We start from the raw sequence: 22,769 nt of genomic DNA on the forward strand, positions 1-22,769 counted from the left end.
TAGTTTACATTGAACCTCCAGCTACAGGACATGGAGCTACAGGACATGCAGTAGAACAATAAGTACATTTAATCAAATACTTAAACTTCTATAGGGAGTTTTAAAGTGAAACATACCGTGGTGAATGATTTACTTAAATCCATAATCACCTTAATGCCATGCTATTCTCTCCAGGCTTGTTTTGACTTTTTTTTTAAAAAACCCACCGTACCATCCCTTTGGCATACTTATCCATAAAAACGCAATTTTTAGACGTGCGGGAATGACTGGCCAAGGTGGAATGCTGGGTAATGGCGGGATGTCAGTGACTTATCAGTCAAAAAGGCTTTCAAACATTTGTTTGTCACAAGCTTCTAAGTTGTGACTTCAGTCTGTGTGTGTGTGCATGCTGTAAATAAACACAAACCCATTCCAAAACTTCATACAAAGAAAGTGATTTAATCTTCGCAGCCCTGTTTCCAACAGCATGGTCAACAAACATCATGGTTTTGCAATCTCTTCTAAGTGGTTTATCTTCAACCCATATACAATTCCAAGGGCAAAAAAGCAACTGATAAGCAAGTCTCCAGCGGTCACTGCAGGTCAGTTTGCAGGTATTTGTGGTAGGCAGGCGGGAAAAACAGTCACATTACATCAAAGAGTTCCAAACATTTTTTTAAACTCTCGAGTTTAATTCCTCAGTTTCAATGAGGGAAACCTGGCTGAGAGAAACAGTCACGTTGCTGGTTGCAATTACAATTTTGCCTCCATAGACAGAAATGTAGAGACTTAACATGCTGCATAGTGCTTCAGACAGCTTGAGAGGAAACTTTGACGTTTTTTTCTTTATTATGTCAGAGCATATTTCTGAAGAGTGCAATTCCAGATCATAGTCATGTGTTCCACCTTTTATATTATATTTATTAAAAGCATCACAGAGTCATTATTCAAGACATTTTCTGTTGAAAACAAAACAACAGCAAATTTGGAATGAATTGAATTTACAGTAAAAAGAGGCCCCAAACTGTTAGCATGCTGTGCTAAAATGCCACAAAACATCAACTCAAGCTTTGAGTTGAGCTTAATCACTTTGATGAACATATGTAGGAATGGTCACATAGCCAGACGATGACCAGCTTTCTGACTGGCTTCACTCCAATTCACATCAATTAAGTGGTAGAACATAATAACGCACATGAGCAGTGGCATGTGTGCCATGTCTGGGGTGACCTCACACAAGAAAAGTCAAACAAAAACTTAAAACACTTGACACTGAAAGCAGGTTGATATGGAATGTCATTCCAGAAGAACAAGCAAAAACGAAGACATTTGAAGCACAGTCGTACAAATCTTCCAGTGACTACTTCATCTGTGCATTCACAATGCCTATCAGTAGTGCTGGCACCGAAGCTTAGACGTATCAGTTTAAACACACTAAGACACATTTGGAGCTGCCTTTCGGATAAAAACCTGTTTTTTCTTCACAAAAATAAGATGACAAAGACATTTCAAAATAAATAAAGCGATCTGTAAATCAGACATGGCATGGCTGCACCGTCGTCATACATACAGATCTAAGTCACAGCGTGGCAATGTGCGCAGCGCCGATTCACATGAAAGCACTTAAGTGAGAAGGACTTTTTTAAATAAACCACACGTGTAGCTAATTAGCTTTCAGAAATGTTAAAGACACTGGGCTTTTGAGTGCAGGTGTAAACAGTAAATAAGGCCTACAAATATTTCTAGGAAATAAGCAGTAAAAATAATCCTTGCTCCAGCTCCCCTGGGATTCTTTCCCTGTCTTTTCCATGTTTTCTTGTGGAACATCTGCATTGCTTTTTTAAGAGAAAAGGGTAGAAAACATATCTATACATATACATCCTTTGGTTAGGGAAAGAACCCCGATATTCTGTACTGTCTTCAAGTAAAAGTAGGAAAAAAAAGCTTTTAGATAAATACATGGAGTACATGTGCTAATGTTACTCCTTCCTTATATTGTATATCTCTTTGAGGTCTGGGATGCCACCCTAAGGCAGCATTGCCAACATGGGGATAAATAATATTTACACATATATTTTTTCCTCGAGTGTTCATCGTAGCATTAGCTATGATCAGTTTTTTTTCCCTCCAAGTGCACGAGTAAGAACTCGTGGAAAATATCGATATACTTGTTTGATTTACGAAGAAATTCCTAGTTATTATTGCACAAATCAGACACATTCAGTGTGCACACAGTTAAGACTCGACGTTGTAGTCAAAAAACAAGTTAGAAAGTACATACAGTTCACAGACTGCATGCATGCTAACGAGTGATGTTAACGTGCATGTTTTAAAGCGACCTATTAAGACTTTGGTGCTGGCGAGTCTATTGGAGTCGGATGTGAGGTGATATGGCGCAGTAGAGACTGGCTCAGAGGAAGATCAGTGATATCAGGCAAGAAAAGGTGAAGTAAGGGACGGTCAGTAGTTGGCTGGAGGGAAGCGGGAGGATGTGGCTCAATCCTGAAGCAGGCTTTCTTCGGACATCCATCCAAGCGAAGGACGAGGCTGCTCACGTCTGGAGTACTTCAGCTGCAGCAGGTCGCCCACTTCATTAGCGGCATCCAGCGCCTTGTTAAAGAACACAGGAGGAATGCTATTAGTCTCAATCCGAAATGACATGCATGATATCAATCGAAATGAAGTAAGGAGAGCCAAAAATATGTCAAGATGAGCAGATTACACGCATGGCTTAACAACTTGATAAATGATGTGATAAGCCTTAATCGCACTCAACATGTCGAATAGGGGGGTTCTGAAAGCAAAAGGTGAACAGAAGGCCCGCTGCGTAAAGCCACAACTGAACAGAAACTCCTCCACGTCTTTCCACAAGAGACTGTATCAAGCATTGCAACACTGCAGGGCACCTGGAAACAATTTACCTTCCCTCCTGACCTTTTTTTTTTTTTTCCTGATCCCATACTTTGGAACAGGCAACCCTTGCTATTTCTCAAAGACGGAAAAAGCGGCTCCTTCGAGTGCTCTACAAAGGCAGGCTGATGCCCTTTAAATGGACTATTACAAACGGTGTTGACACGCTCCTCAGTAAGATGAATGAAGTGTCTTCAGAGAGACAGAGCAGCTCGTATAAAAGTCTCCGTCTGAGCGCGCGCCGTAATACTCGGAGACAGCTTGGCATTCTAAGTTCCTTTATAATAAAGGACACATTGGAGAGCCGTAATTATTCAAAAGGCACACTTTAAGTATGTGGACAGACGCACACAAGTATACAGAAAATGTCAGTCAGCAGTCAGGCCGGCAGATCTGATGATAGACAGCTGAGAACTCAAACTCTGAAATCATTTAGAAGACGATCAGAGGTCTTTTTCTTTACAGCTTTGATGATAAATAAAGATAAAACTGATTTTCTTTTTTTAATCTAGCCCATACTGTCCAAGAAACTGGTTTTATTAATCTCCCCGTCTTAAGGAAAAGGTAGTCATCCTTCTGATGCATTTAGGAGATGACAGAGCAAATGCAAAGCAGTTTAAAAGCAGTTTGGCAGTCAGTGCTGACGTGCTAATAGCCATTTTAAAGTTATTATCAAGCTAATTATGAAGTTGTTTTGTTCTAAACTGCAAGTGGAAACTTTCTGCACCATTTTCAATTTAAGGCGGCCCCTTTAATGGCAACACATCTGAGAAAAACCTCTGCAATACGAGGAAAAATGCAAGAAAATGTATAAAGAATAGCTGATTATATGACCCATGATCAGCCACAGACCATTGTAGTCATAAAAAAAGAACTATAATCTATGGGTAATATCTATTGGAAGTCTCTGCTAGAAATTAAATAGTTATAAAAGAAATAAAACTTTTTTGCATTACTTTGGATTTTAAGCCTGCAATTGCCTATTTTTGTAGCACAAAATATGCTACACTGTAAGACTTGAAGACTTGTCAAGAGTTTTATTGTAGTTAAATTAATCTCCAATATTCGTTAAAAAGTACTTTTTTTGTGGTAACTTTTCGGATTGTATCCCTCTGTTTTGTGTTTGGAAAGTATTATTTGAAGACTCACTGTGTCTAGCATCTCTCTGGTATGGGCGGCCGAAAGGCAGAAACGTGCCCTCGACTCGATGATGGGTGTTGCAGGGAAGCCGACAACCACCGTGCCGATGTTTCTCTTCAGCATCTCGCGACCAAACGCCCTGAAAAGCAACGGCAACATTAGGCACAGAGTTTGGAAATTCAACCTATGACGTGACCCACCACCTTCATTCCCACATCTTGAATCACAAACAGTTTTCCACACATTGAGTCAGATTCTAATTAGAAAAGGGACAAAAGTAATTAAAATTAAGCCTTTATGTCTTTTCCAAATGTGAACTCATTGGAAGTATTAGCCAGAATTTGTGTGTAGCATTGAAAATATATAAAATACTATTTTAAAGAGGAGAGTCACATACCCGATTTTGGCAGGCATGTAAAGCATCAAGGGTACTACAGGCGAGTCGTCATTGCCGTAGATGATGAAGCCCATTTCGCGGAGTCTTCTGCGGAAGTAGGTAGTGTTCTCTGAAAGCTGTCTGAGGCGGTCAGCACCTGGGAAGATAAACAGAGAGACAATTGTCAATGTGGACATAAATCTTTTATTACGATTATTTTGTTACTCAAGGCAAGCTTGGATGGACAACAGTTAAAGGGACCTTGTTGTTCCATTATATTGAAGAGAATGAAGACATCTCTATGATTCATATCTCCAACTCTTAATAACTGGCACTACAGGTACAAGGAAAAATGTGCATTATTGATTTTGGGGTGAGCTGTCCCTTTAAATTACTAAAGTAACCACGATAGTGGTGCTGTGATGATGACCCTAACCATAACCCAGAAGTTAGCATTGCAATGGCTACCTGGGCAAAAATCAATGGGATTTTTGTACTGACTCTTTTAATATTTCCAGAAATAAGACTTGTGGCAAATACATTTGATTCCTACACATTTTGTTCAGCAGGGTACTTTCCACATATTGTCGTGTCATTGTGTCATTTTTAAAGCGTAACTGCTTCAGAAGAAAGAGCTAACGTTAGGCTACACTGTAAAAATGAAACATTGCCTTTAATTAAATGTATTATGTCAACAGGTTCCACATAATTGTTTTGAAAGCAATAGTATTAAGTTGAACCTAATATTTAAACTTGAAACATTTTTATCAGGGTATAAACAAACCTCATCAGCATGGCTTTGCGTTGCCACCGCTAAGCTAAAGGCGGCTAATGTTTGGCGTGATGACATTAAGTACTCTCTTTAAGAATGTGGCTTCAACACAAGAACACGGGAAAGTGGTCAAATGCTCACTAATTTCCGGGTTTTAGGACTCATTCATGCCCCACTTTACTATCCCGTCTAAAAAGATTGTGTGGCAACATACATCTTTCAAATATTTTACAGCACAGACCTTATTTTAATGAGGTAATTTCCAGGTTTTAAAATGTATTCCTGCACCCCTCTATGGGTCTTTAGGTTGAAAGTCAGCCATACTTTACTTTAACTGTGGCTCAACACCTCAGTGAAGACTATACTTCCGACTGCTGAGAAAAACTGTATTTAAAAGGTTGTGCTGTTGCAATTAAACAACCTTGATAATGAGTATCCACCGGTGACTTCTTTGATGAAAGGCCCTTCTCACCCCTGGGGCACCCACACAGGTGTTTTCACTTAATTGTCCTGATTACACTTCTTGTCATCATCATTCCTGATTGGCATTTTCCTCACTCTCGTTATTAGAACATGTGGTGACCGCACGCAGTGCCAGGCAACCTGTGCAGAGGTCTAATCAGCTCCAATAAGTGAAAACACCTGTGGGGGTGTTCTGGTCCCGCAACATTGCTTTTAGATATTAATATTGGTTTGGCTTGAAAGCTTCATAAAACTGGATTATCAGCTCTTGTTCAGAGGTCAAGTGCATTCCTGTATACTTCTATTGAGCCTCCTTTTAAATTGAAGAACTTGAATATCATCCGAAGCTAATTTAATAAAGCAAGGCGGAAGAAGAAGTCACAATAACAAGTTGAGTACGTCAACCAAACAACGTCAACCAAAATATATATACAAAAACTACAAACATGTTTAACCAAATACCTCAATATCAATACTGCAAAATGAAATATTGGGTTGAATATTGGTGCTTTCATAAAATTTAACACGATGACATTTTTCATAATTAATCATCAGTGATTGTAATGACTGAGTGGGTAAAGACAAATAATAAACAGGGTCTTTTTCTCGAAAAATATATTATGAGGGGACTGATCGTGTATATAAGATATATTCATTCTACAGTTTTTATTGACCAGAAATATTGTTTTCTGGCATCACTTTTACATTTGACGGGGAAAATCTGCATTTTGGTATAAGGGCGCACGCCGAAAGTAAGAGGACGCAGCTCCCCTGTTACCAAGTTTAAACCAAACCCTGATCAAATCTGCAAACTACATCACTTTACTGTTATGCAGCGTTTAAAACCAGGAAAAGATAACACTTATACGATATTAGAATAAGATGATTTTAAAATCGAAGATGATATCTTGTCTCAATCAGGATATTGATATAATATATATAACTGCTCTTTTTTGCTTAAAGCATGTTTTCCATCAAAGTAAAAAAAGACAGCGCTGTGAGAGACATAGGACATTTATATTTTTCGAATGCAGCCCATGTATTTGATAGTATCCCACACTTATTAAGAGAGGGCGCTACACTTCTCGCCTTTGAAGATGACCAGGATTTTTTAAGGCCGAGGTCAAGGGGGCTGAAACTAAAGGGGCATCAATCTCTCGTGTCAGACTGATGCACACTCACTTGCAGCCTCAGACTGAGCCTCCACAGATAGCATCTTAACCAAACAAATAAACCATATGGCATAGAGCGCCAACAGCAACACACATCTGCCTGGCCATGCTGAAAAACAGAGCAGAACACGGCGGCTTCAAAGCGTCCCCGAGACACAACAGAGTCTGACATTATATTTATGCAGACATTCTTTTTCCACACTCCAGGAATCCGAAGCTATTCTCAGCACTGTTGGCGAAAGACAGAGCAACATATACTATTCAGACAAAGTGCTTCTAAGGATTGAAAGAAGCTTTGCCCCTTATGGCTCATGTACATGTTTGATTGATGTGAGCTTCAAACAACAAATGTCCATCTTGATGCAGGCCAACAATAAGCAGCCGTTAGCAGGCAGCTCAACTGTCACTTGTACTCTGCGTCAGTGTCTGAATCTTCAAAGGCCTGTATTTCAAACAGTGAACGGGCTGCAACCAATCACACTGTCATTGTTATTCTTCTACAAGGAAAACTTGTCAGGTTGGGATTTGATGTAAGGTCTCGGAATAGTTTGGAGAAAGACTTGATGACATTGCGGAACACTCTAAAGGTTTCTCCAGGTGTTTATTCCTGTGCTTAATGATTGAATGACCAGGGAGCGAGGTAATCTGATCTCTTTAAGTCAGCATTTTTAAGGGAGGCTACATCAATCAAGCCCCCGTAAAAAGTAAACGGGGGAGCCGCCCTGCAAGAAAAACACGACTTCAGTGACCTGTTTGTGTGTGTAGGAGATGAGTCCAGCAGAGTTTGATCTGCACGGATCTCTGGCCCTGAACACCACGCTGCTTTGTACCCAGCATGGAGGCATAGAAGTGCACATACACAAAGAAACACACATCTGAAAGCCTAATAATAATAATAATAATAATAATAATAATAATAATAATAATAATAATAATAATAATAATAACTTATATAGCGCCTTTCATGTTACACAAGGTCGCTTTACAAAAAATGTTTGCCTTAAAGGCAGTGGGTGGAAGTCAACATACCAACACTTCAAGACCTTACATCAGCCTGGGCACAATCGAACAAGAGGAAAGGAACTGTCTCACATCAGTGTTAAAAATGCACATCGTGCTGTACTGAAAGACCACCGCTTTCAACATGTTTTAGCCTAACAGCGTTGAGAAGACACAGACAGGCTGGAAAAATCATCTGAAACTTTTCAGAGCGATTCTTCCCAAAAGTTATCCCTTTAAAATCTGAAGAAACCAAGTCAAACTTTTAGAAGATATTAAATAATCTGAACAAAACAACTAAGTGACATACTAATAACACTCCCTTTGGCATTTACTTTATCTAGAATGGGTTCACCCATGCCATAGAGTTTGATACGGCCTATATTTACTAGTAAATAATTGCCAGTTTGCCTTAGATAGTAGCCTTTATCTCTTGGCGGGGTATGAATCATTTCAAAGGTAAACAAGCACGCTGTGTATCAAGGAGTCAAAGTACAAAAGGTGGCAAAGCTGAACACCATCTGTCAGGAAGGCTTGTGCTACAGCCTGGTTTGCAGTAGGGAATTAAGACTGAAACACAGGCCTGTACTGCCATCGTGTGGTTGGTGATGGAAAGTGATGCAATGTCATTAAAACAAGAGTGACCCACAGCTTGGAAATTACAGAATTGTTGCAACAACAAGGACGAATAATAAGCAACAAAAGATAGCAATTATACTTGTTCTGTGTGTTTCGCAACTTATATACCTTCTGTAAGGAAATAGATGTCTGTAAACCCAATCTTTTTAACCCGATAGTAAAATAGCGTTGCAGGAACGAGTTAGCACACTTTTAAGTAGTGAGAGCCATTTTTTCTGGCACCTACCCAGTGTGGTCCCGTCCTCTCCCATGATGATCTTCATAGAGGTGATTATCTGTTGGACCACGGGGGGTGACATGGAGGTGGCGTACAGGGCGCTGTGAGAGTGGCGCCGCAGGTAGTCGATCAGCTCCTGATAGAGAAATCACATTAAAGACGCTTTTATTTTCCAATAGCAACAGGGATGCAATATATTTAAGTTGGTTAGTGAGCAAACCCAGAAGAAGAGAAGATACAGAAGAGAGACAAGTGTGCCTTACAGATTATTATTATTAGAATATTTGAAATATTACAAGACGTGATATTATACAAAATGAAAAAGCTGACTATACAGTTTTATTTAAAAATCAGATTTTTTCCACCATGAATAAACAATGAAATCCAAGTAAAGCAGAGTTTGTTATTATGGCTGCTGATGGTGAGTAAAATGATGCTTTACTGTTGTTTATTTATTAAAGTATAGATCCAAACATAATATCAGTGGCACATCATTTCTAATGTAGGATCACATAATTGGTTATAAAGGCCGCTTTAGAATAACAAACACAATGAAGGTGTGGGCTAGGTGTTCCTCATTTTTAAGGGAAATATACATCAGGCCATCATCTGGGTTTCTCGGCATGATAACTCCTATATTTCATAACAAATGTTCCTAAAGATATGAAAAGTGTATTTGTATTGGTGTGTCTTCTATGTATTTGTATATTATTGTTCAGCTAGGCCAACTGAAGAAGCCTTGTTTGCGACCCTACTTTGTATTATAAAACATTTATACATTTTATCAATAGAGCAGGATAAATTATAATAAAAAATACAACCTTAAAATAAACACCAGGACACATGAACTACACATTTAAAGCCGTTCTTAAAGGTGAGTTTTGATTTTTTGTAGAAAATGAAAGCGTACACTGTTTTCAGAAAACAGGAAGCGATACTTCCTATTGCCCGTAAACAGTGTTGACCAACACCAAAACTGAATGATACACAACGTGGAAATTGCTAAGATCCCTCGAGTTTATGACTAACGGTTTCACATACTATAATCCGAATGCCTCATAGTTGCTTTATCACAGCATGCTTCAAATTCCTCTGTCTGATTTCACCAACCTTTTTCCCACCAATGTATCCTCCAGCAGCCCCGAAGCTCTTGGTGAATGTTCCCATCATTATGTCAACATCCTTGGGATCCAAGCCAAAGTAGTCAACCACTCCCTTGCCGTTAGGCCCCAGGGCACCGATACTGTGGGCCTCGTCCAGGTACAGGTACGCCTTGTAGCGCTTCTTCAGAGCGATGACTTCGGGCAGACGCACGATGGAGCCCTCCATGCTTCAGAAGGAAAAAATACAGTCAGAAATAAACTAAATTGTACCGCTACTCATCTATAGCGATAAAGGCTTACTTACTGCCTTATCAATATTCTATCCTCAGCTACTTTAATGAATACATTACATTTCACATCATTAAAATACATTTCATTAAGTTGATGCTAAGCGACTTAAAATAAGTGCATTCAACCATGGAGAAACAAACTTTAAAAAACAATGACAAGTACATGAATGCATTGGATTTTAATAAGCCTAACTATTGTAAAAGCCAAATAAGCCAACCCTATCTAAGTTATATGAAAGGTGAACATTTGGAATTTTTTGAATTTAACTTTATTAACTCATTTATTTATTAGGATTTAAGCACCGACAAATCAGTAGCTGACAACCTATGGTTGAACTGGTAGATTAAAAATGAATTGGCCAAGGTGCAGTGGACAGTAATATTGGGCCGACACCCTGAAAAGACTGCCGTGTAATCGTGAGAGCATGAGCAGGTGTTGAAGCTTTTGCTTTGAAATTCCCAGTGGAAATGAAACTTCATTAACATTGCATTAGCGCAGGGCACTGAGCAGGGCAGGCAGCTTCTCTGAAAACTCTATTGATCAACAGGATTAATTGCCTTTCTAGTAAGTACACTACAGAAAAGAAAGGAACACATTATGCCTGAAGGAGAGTGGGCCCACTTCCAAATCCATATTATTTTCTATATTTAAACAAAGGGATATCAGGGCGGGCTGCCATCAGGACTAAATACTGTCTGAACTAGAGATTGTGAAATTGGAATACACACCTCAATCTATGAGAAAACGTTTAGTTTTTGATTAGTCAGCAAGAGGGTGGCATACAAATGATTACAAAGAATGAATCTGCGTTGAACTCTAAACTGCCAAAAGTGCTTTTTCTTGTATAAATGAATTACTGTTTTGCAGCTACAGTGACTGAAGGGACAGAATCATATCATAAAACAACCTTTAAAATAGCATGGCGTCACAAAGTAGAAGGGATTGAATAACTAAACCTGTCATAGGTCCTTTAAACGCAACCCTCCAATGTCAAGTAAAATACAGCTATAATATTTAAACATCACTTTTGCTGAGAGTATATCATGTTTCTTCTAATGTAACAAATGCAATACCAGTTACAGATTCATATGTCCTCTCCCAGACAACTGTGTGTGTCAAGTCATTTGCAGTAAACACAGTTTAATGAGATACAGTCATGGTATTCAAAATCTTACAGTTAAATAGCAATAAAAACAGAAATAAAACGTAATAAGCTTAGCCTAATTATCCAGCTCTTGCATTATTTATTATCTAGTAAACACATTATGTCAGTAAGAGTACTGTACATCCGAGTGTATACCTGTAAATTCCCTCCACCACAATGAGAATCTTCTTCCAGGGTCGGTGGGTTCTGGGCTGTCCGTGTGCGATGGCGTCTCTCAGCAGTTTCTCTAGGCTTTGCATGTCTAGAACACAAAAAAAACAACAAAAAAAACACACAAGCTTTTATTCTCCTAAAGTTATAGGAGAACACTGTTGCATTAATGGATGAGAGTACGTAAGATCTCTGGTGACTGTGTGTGTGTTCATCCTGGGCCAAATCAACTGCTGTGCGATTCAATATGGTAAATAAAAGCGAGTTAAGTGGTAGTTAAGTAAAGTAGAGTAGTAAGTAGAAGTAACTCAAATTGGCATTGGGTGATGCAGATTAAGGCTAAATCCTGTCTCATAGTGTTGAAAGTTGCTCTGCAGCCACTAATCCTATGTTCTGTGCCTTATAGCTAATGTTACTGCAGACATAGGGTGTACATCTTGTGCTAGAGTTGCATCCACATGTCTCGTAATCTCTAGTTCCCTTCTGAGCTAAACAAACTCCAGGCTTGTGTTGTAGTCAGAACAATCACACTCACTTCCTGGTCGGGTCATAATGTTTCCTTAAATTCTGCATTCTATAATAATTATAAATGTTTAAAGGCAGGGTTTGCAGCTTTCAGGGAAGTGGTGGATGTAAACAGGAAGGTCAAGTTCAAGTCAGACCAAAATACTGAGTGTGGAATCATGACAGCTTCTAAAGAAAACAGAACTTACCCATCTCACAGCGACTGCTGCCCAGGGCACTTGAGCAAGTCATTTAACCCAATCTGCTACCTGGTGCAGTAAAACATGGTAACCTCTTTGCTCTGACCCCTCTCAATAAAAAAGGCAAATTGTATTTAGAACTAATGTGAGGAGGTCTTCCGCATGTATGTATTTGTATAATATATATATACAGCTCCGGAGACCACTCCAAATTTTTCTTAAGTCTCAAACTCTACATGAATGGCAGCCATTCCAGTGTCTGTTGATTTTCAACACAGGGAAAAATGTTCAGTAGTTTATAGAATACAATAAAAAAATAATAATAATAATCATTTAACTCAAAGACATACCTATAAATAATGAAACAAGAGAAAATGATCATTCTGAAGTGGTCTCTTATTTTTTCCACGGCTGTATATATATATTTATATATTTCCCCTTGTTGGATTAATAAAGTGGCCTCTTGTTAATCTACAACAGTGAGTGTTACAGTACGATAAAACCAAGGGGTACACAAGTGAGATGTGTGTTTACCAAATTCTGTGACCTTTCATGTAGAAAATGTAGTAATTTAAAAAAAAAATGTAAGTAAATTTGATGTTATTGATAAAGATAGAGAAAGAGGTTGGCCATAGTAACGTGCTAGTAGCCTTGTAGCTGCTTGAAAAAAAAAGAGAGAGATTTTCTCCACTGAATGTGTCTCTGATTGAGTGGGAATGCATGTGTTGGAAGAAAGATGTAAGTCTGGAGTATCAAACCACACCTTTTATTATAAGTTTTAAAAAATTAAAAAGAGCAGACAATCTGCTTCCTGTTTCTCCCAACACATGCGTGCCCAGTGTACGTGAATGGCCATGTGACATGCGTTTTAAGGCTATTAGTATGAGCTGAGATTAGTTATGAAATATGCTAAAACTCTTACGTGTTTGAATATTCCTTAAGTTTTGAATCGTGTGGAAGTTACAATTCCATCTTACTTATCAGGTAATGTAATGAGTACAAGAGGTCACCCACTGTTGTGTTTGAAGACCCGGATTGTGGAGCCTGACAGGCGGGCCCCCAGCACCAGGGACGCGTGATTCAGCTCGTCACTCAGAATAAGACAACCCTGTAAAAAAAAAAAACAGAGGTTTTTTTCAACTCATGTTGCGTGTTGATAATCGGTTACAACATCAAGAGACAAGCAATCGCTAATTAGCCAGGAGAGTCAAACACTACTCAAGGAGAAATATTCAAGTTCAACCCTCTATCAGAGCTTTAGTTGCTTAATTGTAATACCCCAGGATTTAGCATTCTGGGAGTGTTTAGTGTTGACTAAACTGAAGGTTTCAGAACACACCCGCAGTGTGGCAAAGGATCCAGGCTTGGGTTACACATGAAACTTTAATACTCTGTGATTAGGTATACCCGTTTCAATGAATAGCCGCACTAACGTTAAATAGATATCCTTTTACATTCAAAGGGCCCTATTATGCTCATTTCCTGGTTCATATTTGTATGTTCTTCCTCTAGTCTACTGTGACATGTTTCCATGCTTTAATGTTATTTTTCTCATACAGCCTGTGCTGCAGCACACTATGATTAGTGTCTGTCCCATTAGTGTATTGCAATTAGCAAAATTGTCTTAAGTAAGAAATATTTAGGTCAACGCTTGTTTTCTTATACCTGGTAAATAATCAGTCAAGTCAATTTCCTTAAAGAGTCCCTTTGGAGTTGGGCCTGCAGGGGCCCTATTCTGGTCATTTTAAGCTTCATATATGTGTGTTTTGTTTCTACTATAACATGTGTCACCGTCTGTCTGAAACCAGAGCCCAGTCTGCCTTTTTTGGCCTTTGCAGACCATTTAATAAAAGCCTTGATAACACACTACAGGGGAGGGAAACCCACCAAAAGGCATAATAGGGCCTCTTTAAATTACATAAACTTCTGTAGTGTAGACATGCCTACTGTAGCAATTTGGGGTAAAGTATCTAGCCCAAGGACCCTTTCACGTGTTGACTTCAGGGATTGGGGATCGAACAACTGACCCTCTAACTTGATAGAAACTCTTTCCACCCCTGAGCCACATATGCCCAGAGATATGGTTTCCTCCCTCAGATAAGTAGAAACAGAGTAGGAAATATATTCCAGGGTCAATTGTTCACTATACCATAAATACTGTTTCAAAATAAACACACCTTATCCACCTGTTAAAGTCAACACACCTTAACATTTACAAAGGTCCGACCATTTCCTCTTGCCAATGAATACATGAGCTTGTTACACAGCCCATGATTATGGCATGACGAGCAGAAATGTGATACAGTTATGAATATTGTGACAATATCAGTGACTCAGATCTGTACGGTCTCGCAGCCAGTTTCTCCCTCCCTCCTTGTCCATCTGCTTTTCACTCATGCGGTTGTCTGGAAATGTGTTCTTTGAATCACAAGGTACACCAGCCTGTCAGTTTTACTTCCTGTTCAAGTTAAGACGGGAGTAAAGACTGACGTGTGTTTCATTGAGGTTAGAATAACAGTGGCTTTCAAATATCAATCTTTTCCCCCAAGGCACTCAAGATGTTTTGAAACCTTATAACGGAAACTAGTGCTGTGGAACAGTTTGAACCCCTTCGGAATTGGCTCTACATCTGAAAGCTTGTTTTTAGTTTACACACAAAGCATTGTTTCTGGGACAGTGTAATGGCACTCCCATACCCAAAAAATTCCACTAAGGGCACATGTGACTGTCAAAGTAATCAAATCAAATGGAGCAGGATGTTCTAGAGTGATGAAAAACATAAGAAAGGAAGTGAATGAAATTCCGTACCTTCCCGGTGAGAGCAGGAATGTTCATGGAATTAGTTGCGAAGCCCATCCCAAAAGCCATGGATGACTCAACACCCAGAAACCGGGCCACCAACTGCTCCAGCTCCTCGTGGATGTCAAGATTTCCTGGAGATGAAAATAATATCAGTTTAGCTACAACTTCCTATGAGTGTACTGCAACTACCAAAAGAAATATTTAGGTCAGCACTTGTTTTCTTATACCTGGTAAACAATCAGATAAGTCAATGTCCTCAAAGAGTTCCTTTGGAGTTTTCCATGGGCCCTATTATGCTAATTTAAGCTTCATATTTGTGTTTTCTGTGTGTACTATAACATGTTTCCATGCTTTATCTTTCAAAAAGTGCTGTTTTTATGTGACACTGCAACACCTCTTTTCACCCTCTGTCTGAAACCAGAACCCAGTCTTCTCTGGTTGGTTAGCTGGCCGGTTCGATTGTGAATCGTTAACAGCTTAGAGATGTCCAGCCACTTAGCTTATCACGCACCATGTGTTAAAGCGCTAGCAAGTAGAAATGCGAGTGTTAAATAGTGATGGCATTATGTTGCGGAACTCAACAAAGGAATCAAATGAGACGTTACAGGCACGAGGGGGTGGGGGGGGTTCAGCCTTTGCAGACTATTTACATGCACAAAAACCACACTACAGGCAGGGAAAACCACAAAGAGTATAATAGGGCCCCTCTGACTGCTAGTATCAGTATGGAGCCCTATCTCTATGATGGGGCCCAGGTTTTGTTTTTGTCGTGGGTGTGCATCAAGGCGCACCAGTGTAAGACGATACAAAGTTACACCATAGGTGTTAAGATATCCAACTGATCAACAGGTATCAGTGACACCCCGTGATGCTGTTCAATGAGGCAAGGAAGAAAAGACAGCGAACAGAAAAGCAAACGCTGCTTACAGTATGTTTTGTGAGGAAGGGAGTTCAATTCAACATCTTTGCTAGACTTTAAGGATACACAGAAAATGTTTTGGTAAGGAACACTGTAGGTAAACAAAGCTTTTGTTCATCTAAAATCTAAACTCCACAGGGCACCTTTAGGCTAAATAGACCATGAACCTTAGTTTTTCTTTTGCCGGAGATAACAAGATGAAATGTGATAAACAATCAGGAGCTGCCAACATCAAACTGAAATGAAATGGAACTTCAAAGCTTTTCAAAATGCTTCACTATATTTCAAACTCAGCCTTTCTGTCCTTCAAAACCACTTGAAGCCTGAAGCTGATATTGTACTGCTAAAAGAGAGGGAGCAGCCTTTAAAGTCCAGGCTGCTCCCTCTCTCTCCCTCCACTTGAGCATTTATTGACTCTTTATGATAAAAGCAGTATGAGATGATGAAAAAAATCATGACAGCTTCTAAAGAAAACAGAACTTACCCATCTCACAGCGACTGCTGCCCACTCCAGGGCCGTACTTTTCCGTGACTTCGATAGCAGCTTCGGCACAGGCTCCGGTGTTTTCAGCGAAGCCGAGGTAGTTGTATGATCCCATGTTGATGACGTCCTTCACCACTCTGCCTGTGTGCCTGAGAAAGAAAATCAGAGGGTTAATAGGAATAATTATCTTTAACCTGTGCGTGACTGCCCTGGTTGCACGGCTACCATGTCCTGTACAATGTTATCCTCTATTATCACAGTGCATGGTAACTTATACAAACTTATCATGTCCCATTCAGGGCTGGGCCATATGAAGAAAATCACAACACGTGTATTTTTGACTAAATACATGATATTGATGTTGGAACAATATTTTACGGTTGATTAGTGAAAATATTTAGCAATGAGAATATTGATAGAGAATGTGTTATGTCCATATAAGAATTAAGTGGGTAAAGGTTTTGGAAATTTAGAAATGTAATGATTACCTAATGAAGACATATCCTAGCCACCTTTACATTTATCATTGTCTTTAATCTTAATCTAAGTAAGCTTGGTTTTCATTCTACTTAAAACGGTTCTTTTTTTATTGAATTTCAATGTTTTTATTAATGCCAATTAAATGTATTATTTTATTGCTATTTATTAATGAACATGATATACTTTCCCCCCCTTTTTTCTGCTTTTGAATTTAAGTGGGTTTTTTTTCTTAGACTTTTTGAGTTTATATTTTGACAAAAGTCACATATGGACAAATTAAGTCCATAAATAAAAAACAAAAATACATTCAGAAATGCCATCACTTTTGTGTCATGTAGCTAAATCTAAGACAATGCCTAGTCTCATGTCACACTATTGTTTAAATAGTCACAATATGGATATGTTGCCCAGGCCTAGTCCCAATGGAATGAGCTGACGGAGTTCATATTACTCTGTACTTTAATAATATAAGTACAGAAAATATGACACTACATCTGCTGTTATCTGGACGTTTTGTCTCTCTAAATATCACAGAGTTCAATGAGAGTGCACATGGCTTCTGTTCAATGGCATGTGACAGATACTGGTGCTTCTGAATGGCTTACGTCACTCTTATTATCAGAAAAGAGGAGGTCAGTGAACTTCCTGTTGAGCAAAGGATCAGCAGAACAGTAACACACCTCTGGGGGGAATAGTGGCAGTCATGGACAACGCCTTGATACTGTATCAAGCCTGCGCACACAGAGCAACACACACTCGGTGCCACAGAGCAGTGACTTACTCAAAAGTCCAGTTGTAGTCGTGGGAAGCCCTCTCCACCAGGTCCATCTTAGCACCGGGGACGCTACAGATGGGTCTGTTCCAGTTGTCCCGGATCCTCATGTACAAGTTCCTGGTGTAAAAGTTCTCAAAGTCCTGATAGAGTGGAACGAAATCCTGCAGGGGGGGAGGAAATGGTAAATTGTTGGATTTCCTAATAGCATGTCTTGACAATTCAAAAAATTCCCAAGAGGTCATTGTTGCTTTGCGTCAGATAAGGGCACAGTCAAATACTTTCTGTCGAAACCAGATTTTAAAAAGGTGTGACACTGTGTAAAAGACTTGCAACACTTGTACCACAGTTCTTCCCTAGGATTAGATTTCTTAAATCAAAGAAACTTGAAACTTTTTTAAAAGTAATGCAAAACAAAAGTGAAAACCTTTTCAAGTATCATTTGAGGGTTCAGTTTTTATGCACCATATATCAGAAACAAATTCACAATTGTTTTAAAACTCAGCTCCCTGGTGTGATTTCTTTAAACGTATTTTATTAAATATGTTCCTTAGATAACTTTTTTTTCTCCCTCATGGCATTGTGAAGCACCTTGAGATAATGTTGTTTTTAAAGTGTGCTATAGAAATACAACTTATTATTATTCATTAAAAACTGCAGGTGCGCTGCAACTCTGAGTACTTAAAAAGAAAGAAAGGCTAAAGACTTTCATGTGTACCTTTGGCTTTCATAAAAAATGATGATTCAGTTATTTCACCGCAGTGTAACTTTAATAACTATTATCGAATAACTGTTTAATGTATTTAAATATAATTTGAATGTATATCTATTGCAATTTGTCTTGATGAAATTGTGTTTTATGTAGAGAACTCTGAATTGTTTATTGCTGAAATGTACGGTGGCAGACAATGGCCCAAAACATTACCATGGGACCGGGGCGCTTGTTGACGTTCAGGGCTAGTTGGTGAATGATTTCTAAAGTTTAGTATAGTGTTCAAGTTGGTGAAGATGTATCTTAAATTGCATGTGTTTTGGCACATTTGTGTTTATTTATTTGCGGCGTGTTTCTTGTTATAGAAATGTTTTGGGCAGTTCTAACACATTTGCACTTATCGGCCACCGTAGTTATGTGCTTTACAAAAATAAAACTTGTCTTACTATTGTCATTTTGTCATTGCCTTACATTTCTTGAACTAATTTGATTGCCTTGAATAGCTTCACAAGTGTTTTTTAAATCATCATTTGCACACAGTGGGGTGTACTTTACCTTCTGCTCCTCTTTCTCCTGAGCCACGTTGCACTTCTCGATGCTCCAGTAACGAAGGAAGTCTCTGAGGTAGCCGAAGACGGTGAGGATGCCGTAGCCCATGTAGGTGAGCACGGCCACCAGAAGAGGCGTCTCCTCAAACGATTCCGAGTAAGGCTTCCAGTACAGGCTGGAGTTGTGTGTGACATTCTGGTTCTGGGGGGCAATAAAGTTAAATTATTCGTTCTTTGCAGAACCAAAGATCTTTTTTCACTCAACACATCCAAGGCAAGGTCAGATATTTGAGGTTATGTTAACAAACAGACACTTTATGTTCAAATAAAAACATTTAAGCTGGTGGGTTCTCCTTCAAAGGGTAATGGTTTATCTACGCTTTAAGTCTGTTTAAATCAGCCCTCCAAGAGAGCCCAATAAATTGTGATTGTATTCTGGACAAACACACTAGACGACAGCAGTGTGTTATAAAGTGTTCTCCTTGGAAAGAGTTAGAAACCTAATAAAGGCTCAAATAAGCGCATTGATTCAGAGAGACCTCACCATGCCCAGTTCTTTACAGCCCAGTGAGCAGGAAAATGACCATAAATCCATGGTTCTAATTCATGAAGTTTTATGAATAGCAATATTGATCCTGGATTATGTGATCCTATAAATGGGGTCACACACTAGAGGAGCTGAAAAAAACTGAAATAAAGAAAATACGAGAATCATTTGGGAATGGACGGTGGAACGGCTGTCTACAAAAGCAGCATTAAACAAATGAGGGTGGTAACTCATTACAGGCTGTGCCCCGCTGCTTAGCAACCAGGCCTCATGTGACCGGTCATGCTTTTCCAAGAAATACCTCTAAGCAAGCGAACAGGAGAGCACTGCACTTTGTGTGTGAGCATAAAACCAGTCAAACCAGTCAAACAAGTCCCCTATTCCCAAGTTTTGAAAAAATGCTTTGAAGAGAGCTGGAGGTTTGGGAGATGTCAAACATTGAGCACAAAAACACATCCACTGTTCAAACAGACTGTTGCATACTGATGCCGACCACAGCGGCTAAATGAAGGTTGACTGACGTCATATTTGCTAAATCATTTATACCTGTGGACAAACAGGGACTGAGGAGAGGAAGACCTGACCTGAGGTAAAGCCGGTGGAAAAATGCTCTGTAACTCAATAGATGATGATCGTATTACAGTATAGGGTAATAGGAAAGCTTACAGATAGCAGATGTTTTGCATTAGGCCTAAGAGTAGGTAAATAAGGGAGTAAGTCGTCTACCTGCCGGTCAATATAGAAGCAGGTTCAATTTGTGCCTAATTTTTATTAAAATATTGACACTGCAATCCCAACGGAAAGCTATTACAGAGGTCATTCTTCTTTGCTCTATATACAAATCCTGCTTCTAGAAAGTATTCTATATTCTCAATACTGGGATTATTTCAAGCTTAATATCGATAAATTCATTTTCCAGCAATGGACACACACCTCGGAGAACATTATTGGCTGATTCTTCAATGAGACTCTGTGAAAAGGTCTAAATTGTAGGTATGTGTAGTGGAAAAAATCAGCTATCATGATACAGGGTTATACAATTGAAAATATTGCGATAAGGGCAGCAAGGCTATGTATTGGGATTTGTTTAAATCTTTTTTCAGGACAGGCTAGGAACCTTTAAAACATACTGTATCAATAGGTTCCTTGCATTTACACACCTTCTAAATTCTTTATTTGTCAGTATAAGATTTCGGACAGACAGTTTGATTAGTTCATCTAAGAAACACTTAAGGTACAGCCTCAAGAAACACACCCTTGTTACACACCCTGGATCATTTGGCAAACAAATGCTTAAGTGCATTGAACTCCAGTGTCAGTTGCCTTATCAAGAGCAGGCAGAGCTCATGTCACAACCGGATGATGTCACTTTTACAGTGATGATATCGATCCTCAGCAATACTTTGATTTTTTTTGCATCCACTCCTTTTTACACCATAGCATCATAAGAAAGTTACCTAATAGGACAACTCTCATTTTGAGCAACACAAGACAAATATGTGACCTGCAGCTCTTTCTTAACTTCTGGAAGGGTGGACACATTATTTGCAAAAGGATGTTATTGGTGTGTCAGCCAAAGCATCTGGACCTAATCGACTTTATGTTGAAATCAGCAATCCAGCAGCTTAATGCTTCTGCTGATCTCAACATGAATTATATTGATGTTCTCATATAAGACAGATGCATTTCTTTTAGTTATACACTTTTTAAATGACTTCTTTTTGTTTTGAACCAAAACAACAACACAAAAAGCAAAACAAAAGGCATGTGTGTGTGTGTGTGTAATTGTGTGTAGTGGTGAGGTGGAGTATACACACACACACACACACACACACACACACACACACACACACACACACACACACACACACACACACACACACTGTGTCTTCTGTGCTTTTCATTCAACACCAAGAGGGGGGACCACACCCTTCATTGCCTGGAGACATTCCATTCCCGCTTGAGTGTCATGTGGAAGCAGCCCCCCCCCCCTTTCCCAGGGGAAAGACAGACAGAGTCTCTGGCGATAATAAGACAACAAGGCCCTGCTCTTCTTCACACTAGAGTCAGTGTAAACAGAGACCGGTCTGACTTCACACACACACACACACACACAATCACATCACAATCTCACACACACACACACACACACACACACACACACACACACACACACACACACACACACACTGACTCTCACACAAACAACAGGGTGTAAGGTTACAAAAAAAGGTCACCATCACAATCATCCCTGATCAGGTGGCAGGTGCCGAAAAAGAAGAAGTATAAAACGCTTAGGGAAGTGCACCTTTCATAGCACATAAAACCGGTTCCAGGCCATATTTTGGTTGCACAATGTAATATAAATCAGTATTTCGAAAGTCATTATTAAGATGTAAGTGTGAGAAATGTAGTTCCGGGTTGCAATTGGTTAAAGCCACCTTAAAAAATGTCGCATTGGGACAAACTGATAGGACAAAATACTAGACAGCTGTTAACCATTCAATGGTTTCTGTATCCTGGGGGATACAGTCATCTGAGAGGCTATGTGTAAAATGGGAGTAATGACAGTTTATAACATTGGCGTTACATGGGTGTAATTTGGGTCTCATAACAGTGTAATATAGGTGTAATATTGATTTTACATGGGCATAATATGGTTGTTTTAACAGTGTAATATGGGTGTAAGGTGGGTTTAATATCGATTTGACAATGGTGTACTAGCCTAACACTGCAACATTGGTATAATAACGGTATAACAGGGGTGTAATAAGTTATTAATGTGTAATAGGGCTGTAATGCAGAACATTAGCTAATGTCACACACTTTACACGTTACTTTACTACAGTGGGCAAACATACTCAAAACAACAATGTAAAGTCGAAGGACAACTTTGGGGGTTGAAGAGATGATTAGCATATTAGCTAACATTATTTTTCATTCAAACAACTGCAGAGTTAACGAACACATCAATTCGTGATAATGGTCCCCCCCTGAGTGTGGACGGTTGGGCCTTACCTTCTCCCTGGGGCGACGGTACCTCTGTGGCTGCTGAAACACACAGTGGTTCTTCACGAAGCCATTTTTACTCGACTTTTTACCGTTTGAGGTTCGGTGACAGGCGTCCCCGTTTAGCAGCTTATTCACCGAGCTTTCCGTCATCTTTGTCGGCAGACTGGGAATGTTATTTCACGACTTGAATCTTCCAACTTGTGTAACGGTAGTCCTGAAGTCATGTATGAGCTAGAGTAGGAGACAAACGCCCACTCTGCACTGTACTGAAAGAGTCCGCCGGAAATCCACGCCCCTCAGGAGTTTCATTGGCCAATGCAGTTACTCAAGTACAAAGATCGTCTATAAACCTACATTTCATCACTCGACTGCCGATAACATTGGGGAAACTGAGAACGCACTATTAAGCATCTC

The 22,769-nt window shown here is 39.4% G+C and overlaps 1 protein-coding gene across 1 annotated transcript; it reads right to left on the bottom strand.

Annotated features, from left to right (window-relative positions):
- Positions 1-418: 418 nt before the first annotated feature.
- Positions 419-22,607, bottom strand: sptlc2b (serine palmitoyltransferase, long chain base subunit 2b). Its single transcript, XM_063901648.1, has 12 exons — positions 22,362-22,607; positions 18,804-18,998; positions 17,546-17,700; positions 16,285-16,433; positions 14,888-15,012; positions 13,094-13,187; positions 11,361-11,466; positions 9,777-9,996; positions 8,676-8,802; positions 4,427-4,562; positions 4,039-4,168; positions 419-2,589 (listed from the first exon to the last, which is right to left on the bottom strand). The coding sequence occupies exons 1-12, from the start codon at positions 22,503-22,505 to the stop codon at positions 2,476-2,478; spliced, it is 1,695 nt and encodes a 564-aa protein (XP_063757718.1). The 5' UTR covers positions 22,506-22,607; the 3' UTR covers positions 419-2,475.
- Between the last annotated feature and the right edge of the window lie 162 nt (positions 22,608-22,769).

Source organism: Eleginops maclovinus, chromosome 15 (genome assembly GCF_036324505.1).
Source record: "Eleginops maclovinus isolate JMC-PN-2008 ecotype Puerto Natales chromosome 15, JC_Emac_rtc_rv5, whole genome shotgun sequence".
In the NCBI taxonomy this organism is placed as follows: domain Eukaryota; kingdom Metazoa; phylum Chordata; class Actinopteri; order Perciformes; family Eleginopidae; genus Eleginops; species Eleginops maclovinus.

Excerpts from the sequence above, each read along its gene's own strand:
- sptlc2b (XM_063901648.1), bottom strand. The coding sequence starts at position 22,505 with ATGACGGAAAGCTCGGTGAATAAGCTGCTAAACGGGGACGCCTGTCAC. Across the intron at positions 15,013-16,284 it reads CAGCAGTCGCTGTGAGATGG|GAAATCTTGACATCCACGAG; the intron begins GTAAGTTCTGTT and ends TTTCATCTCCAG. Across the intron at positions 4,563-8,675 it reads AGAGGACGGGACCACACTGG|GTGCTGACCGCCTCAGACAG; the intron begins GTAGGTGCCAGA and ends TTATCTTCCCAG.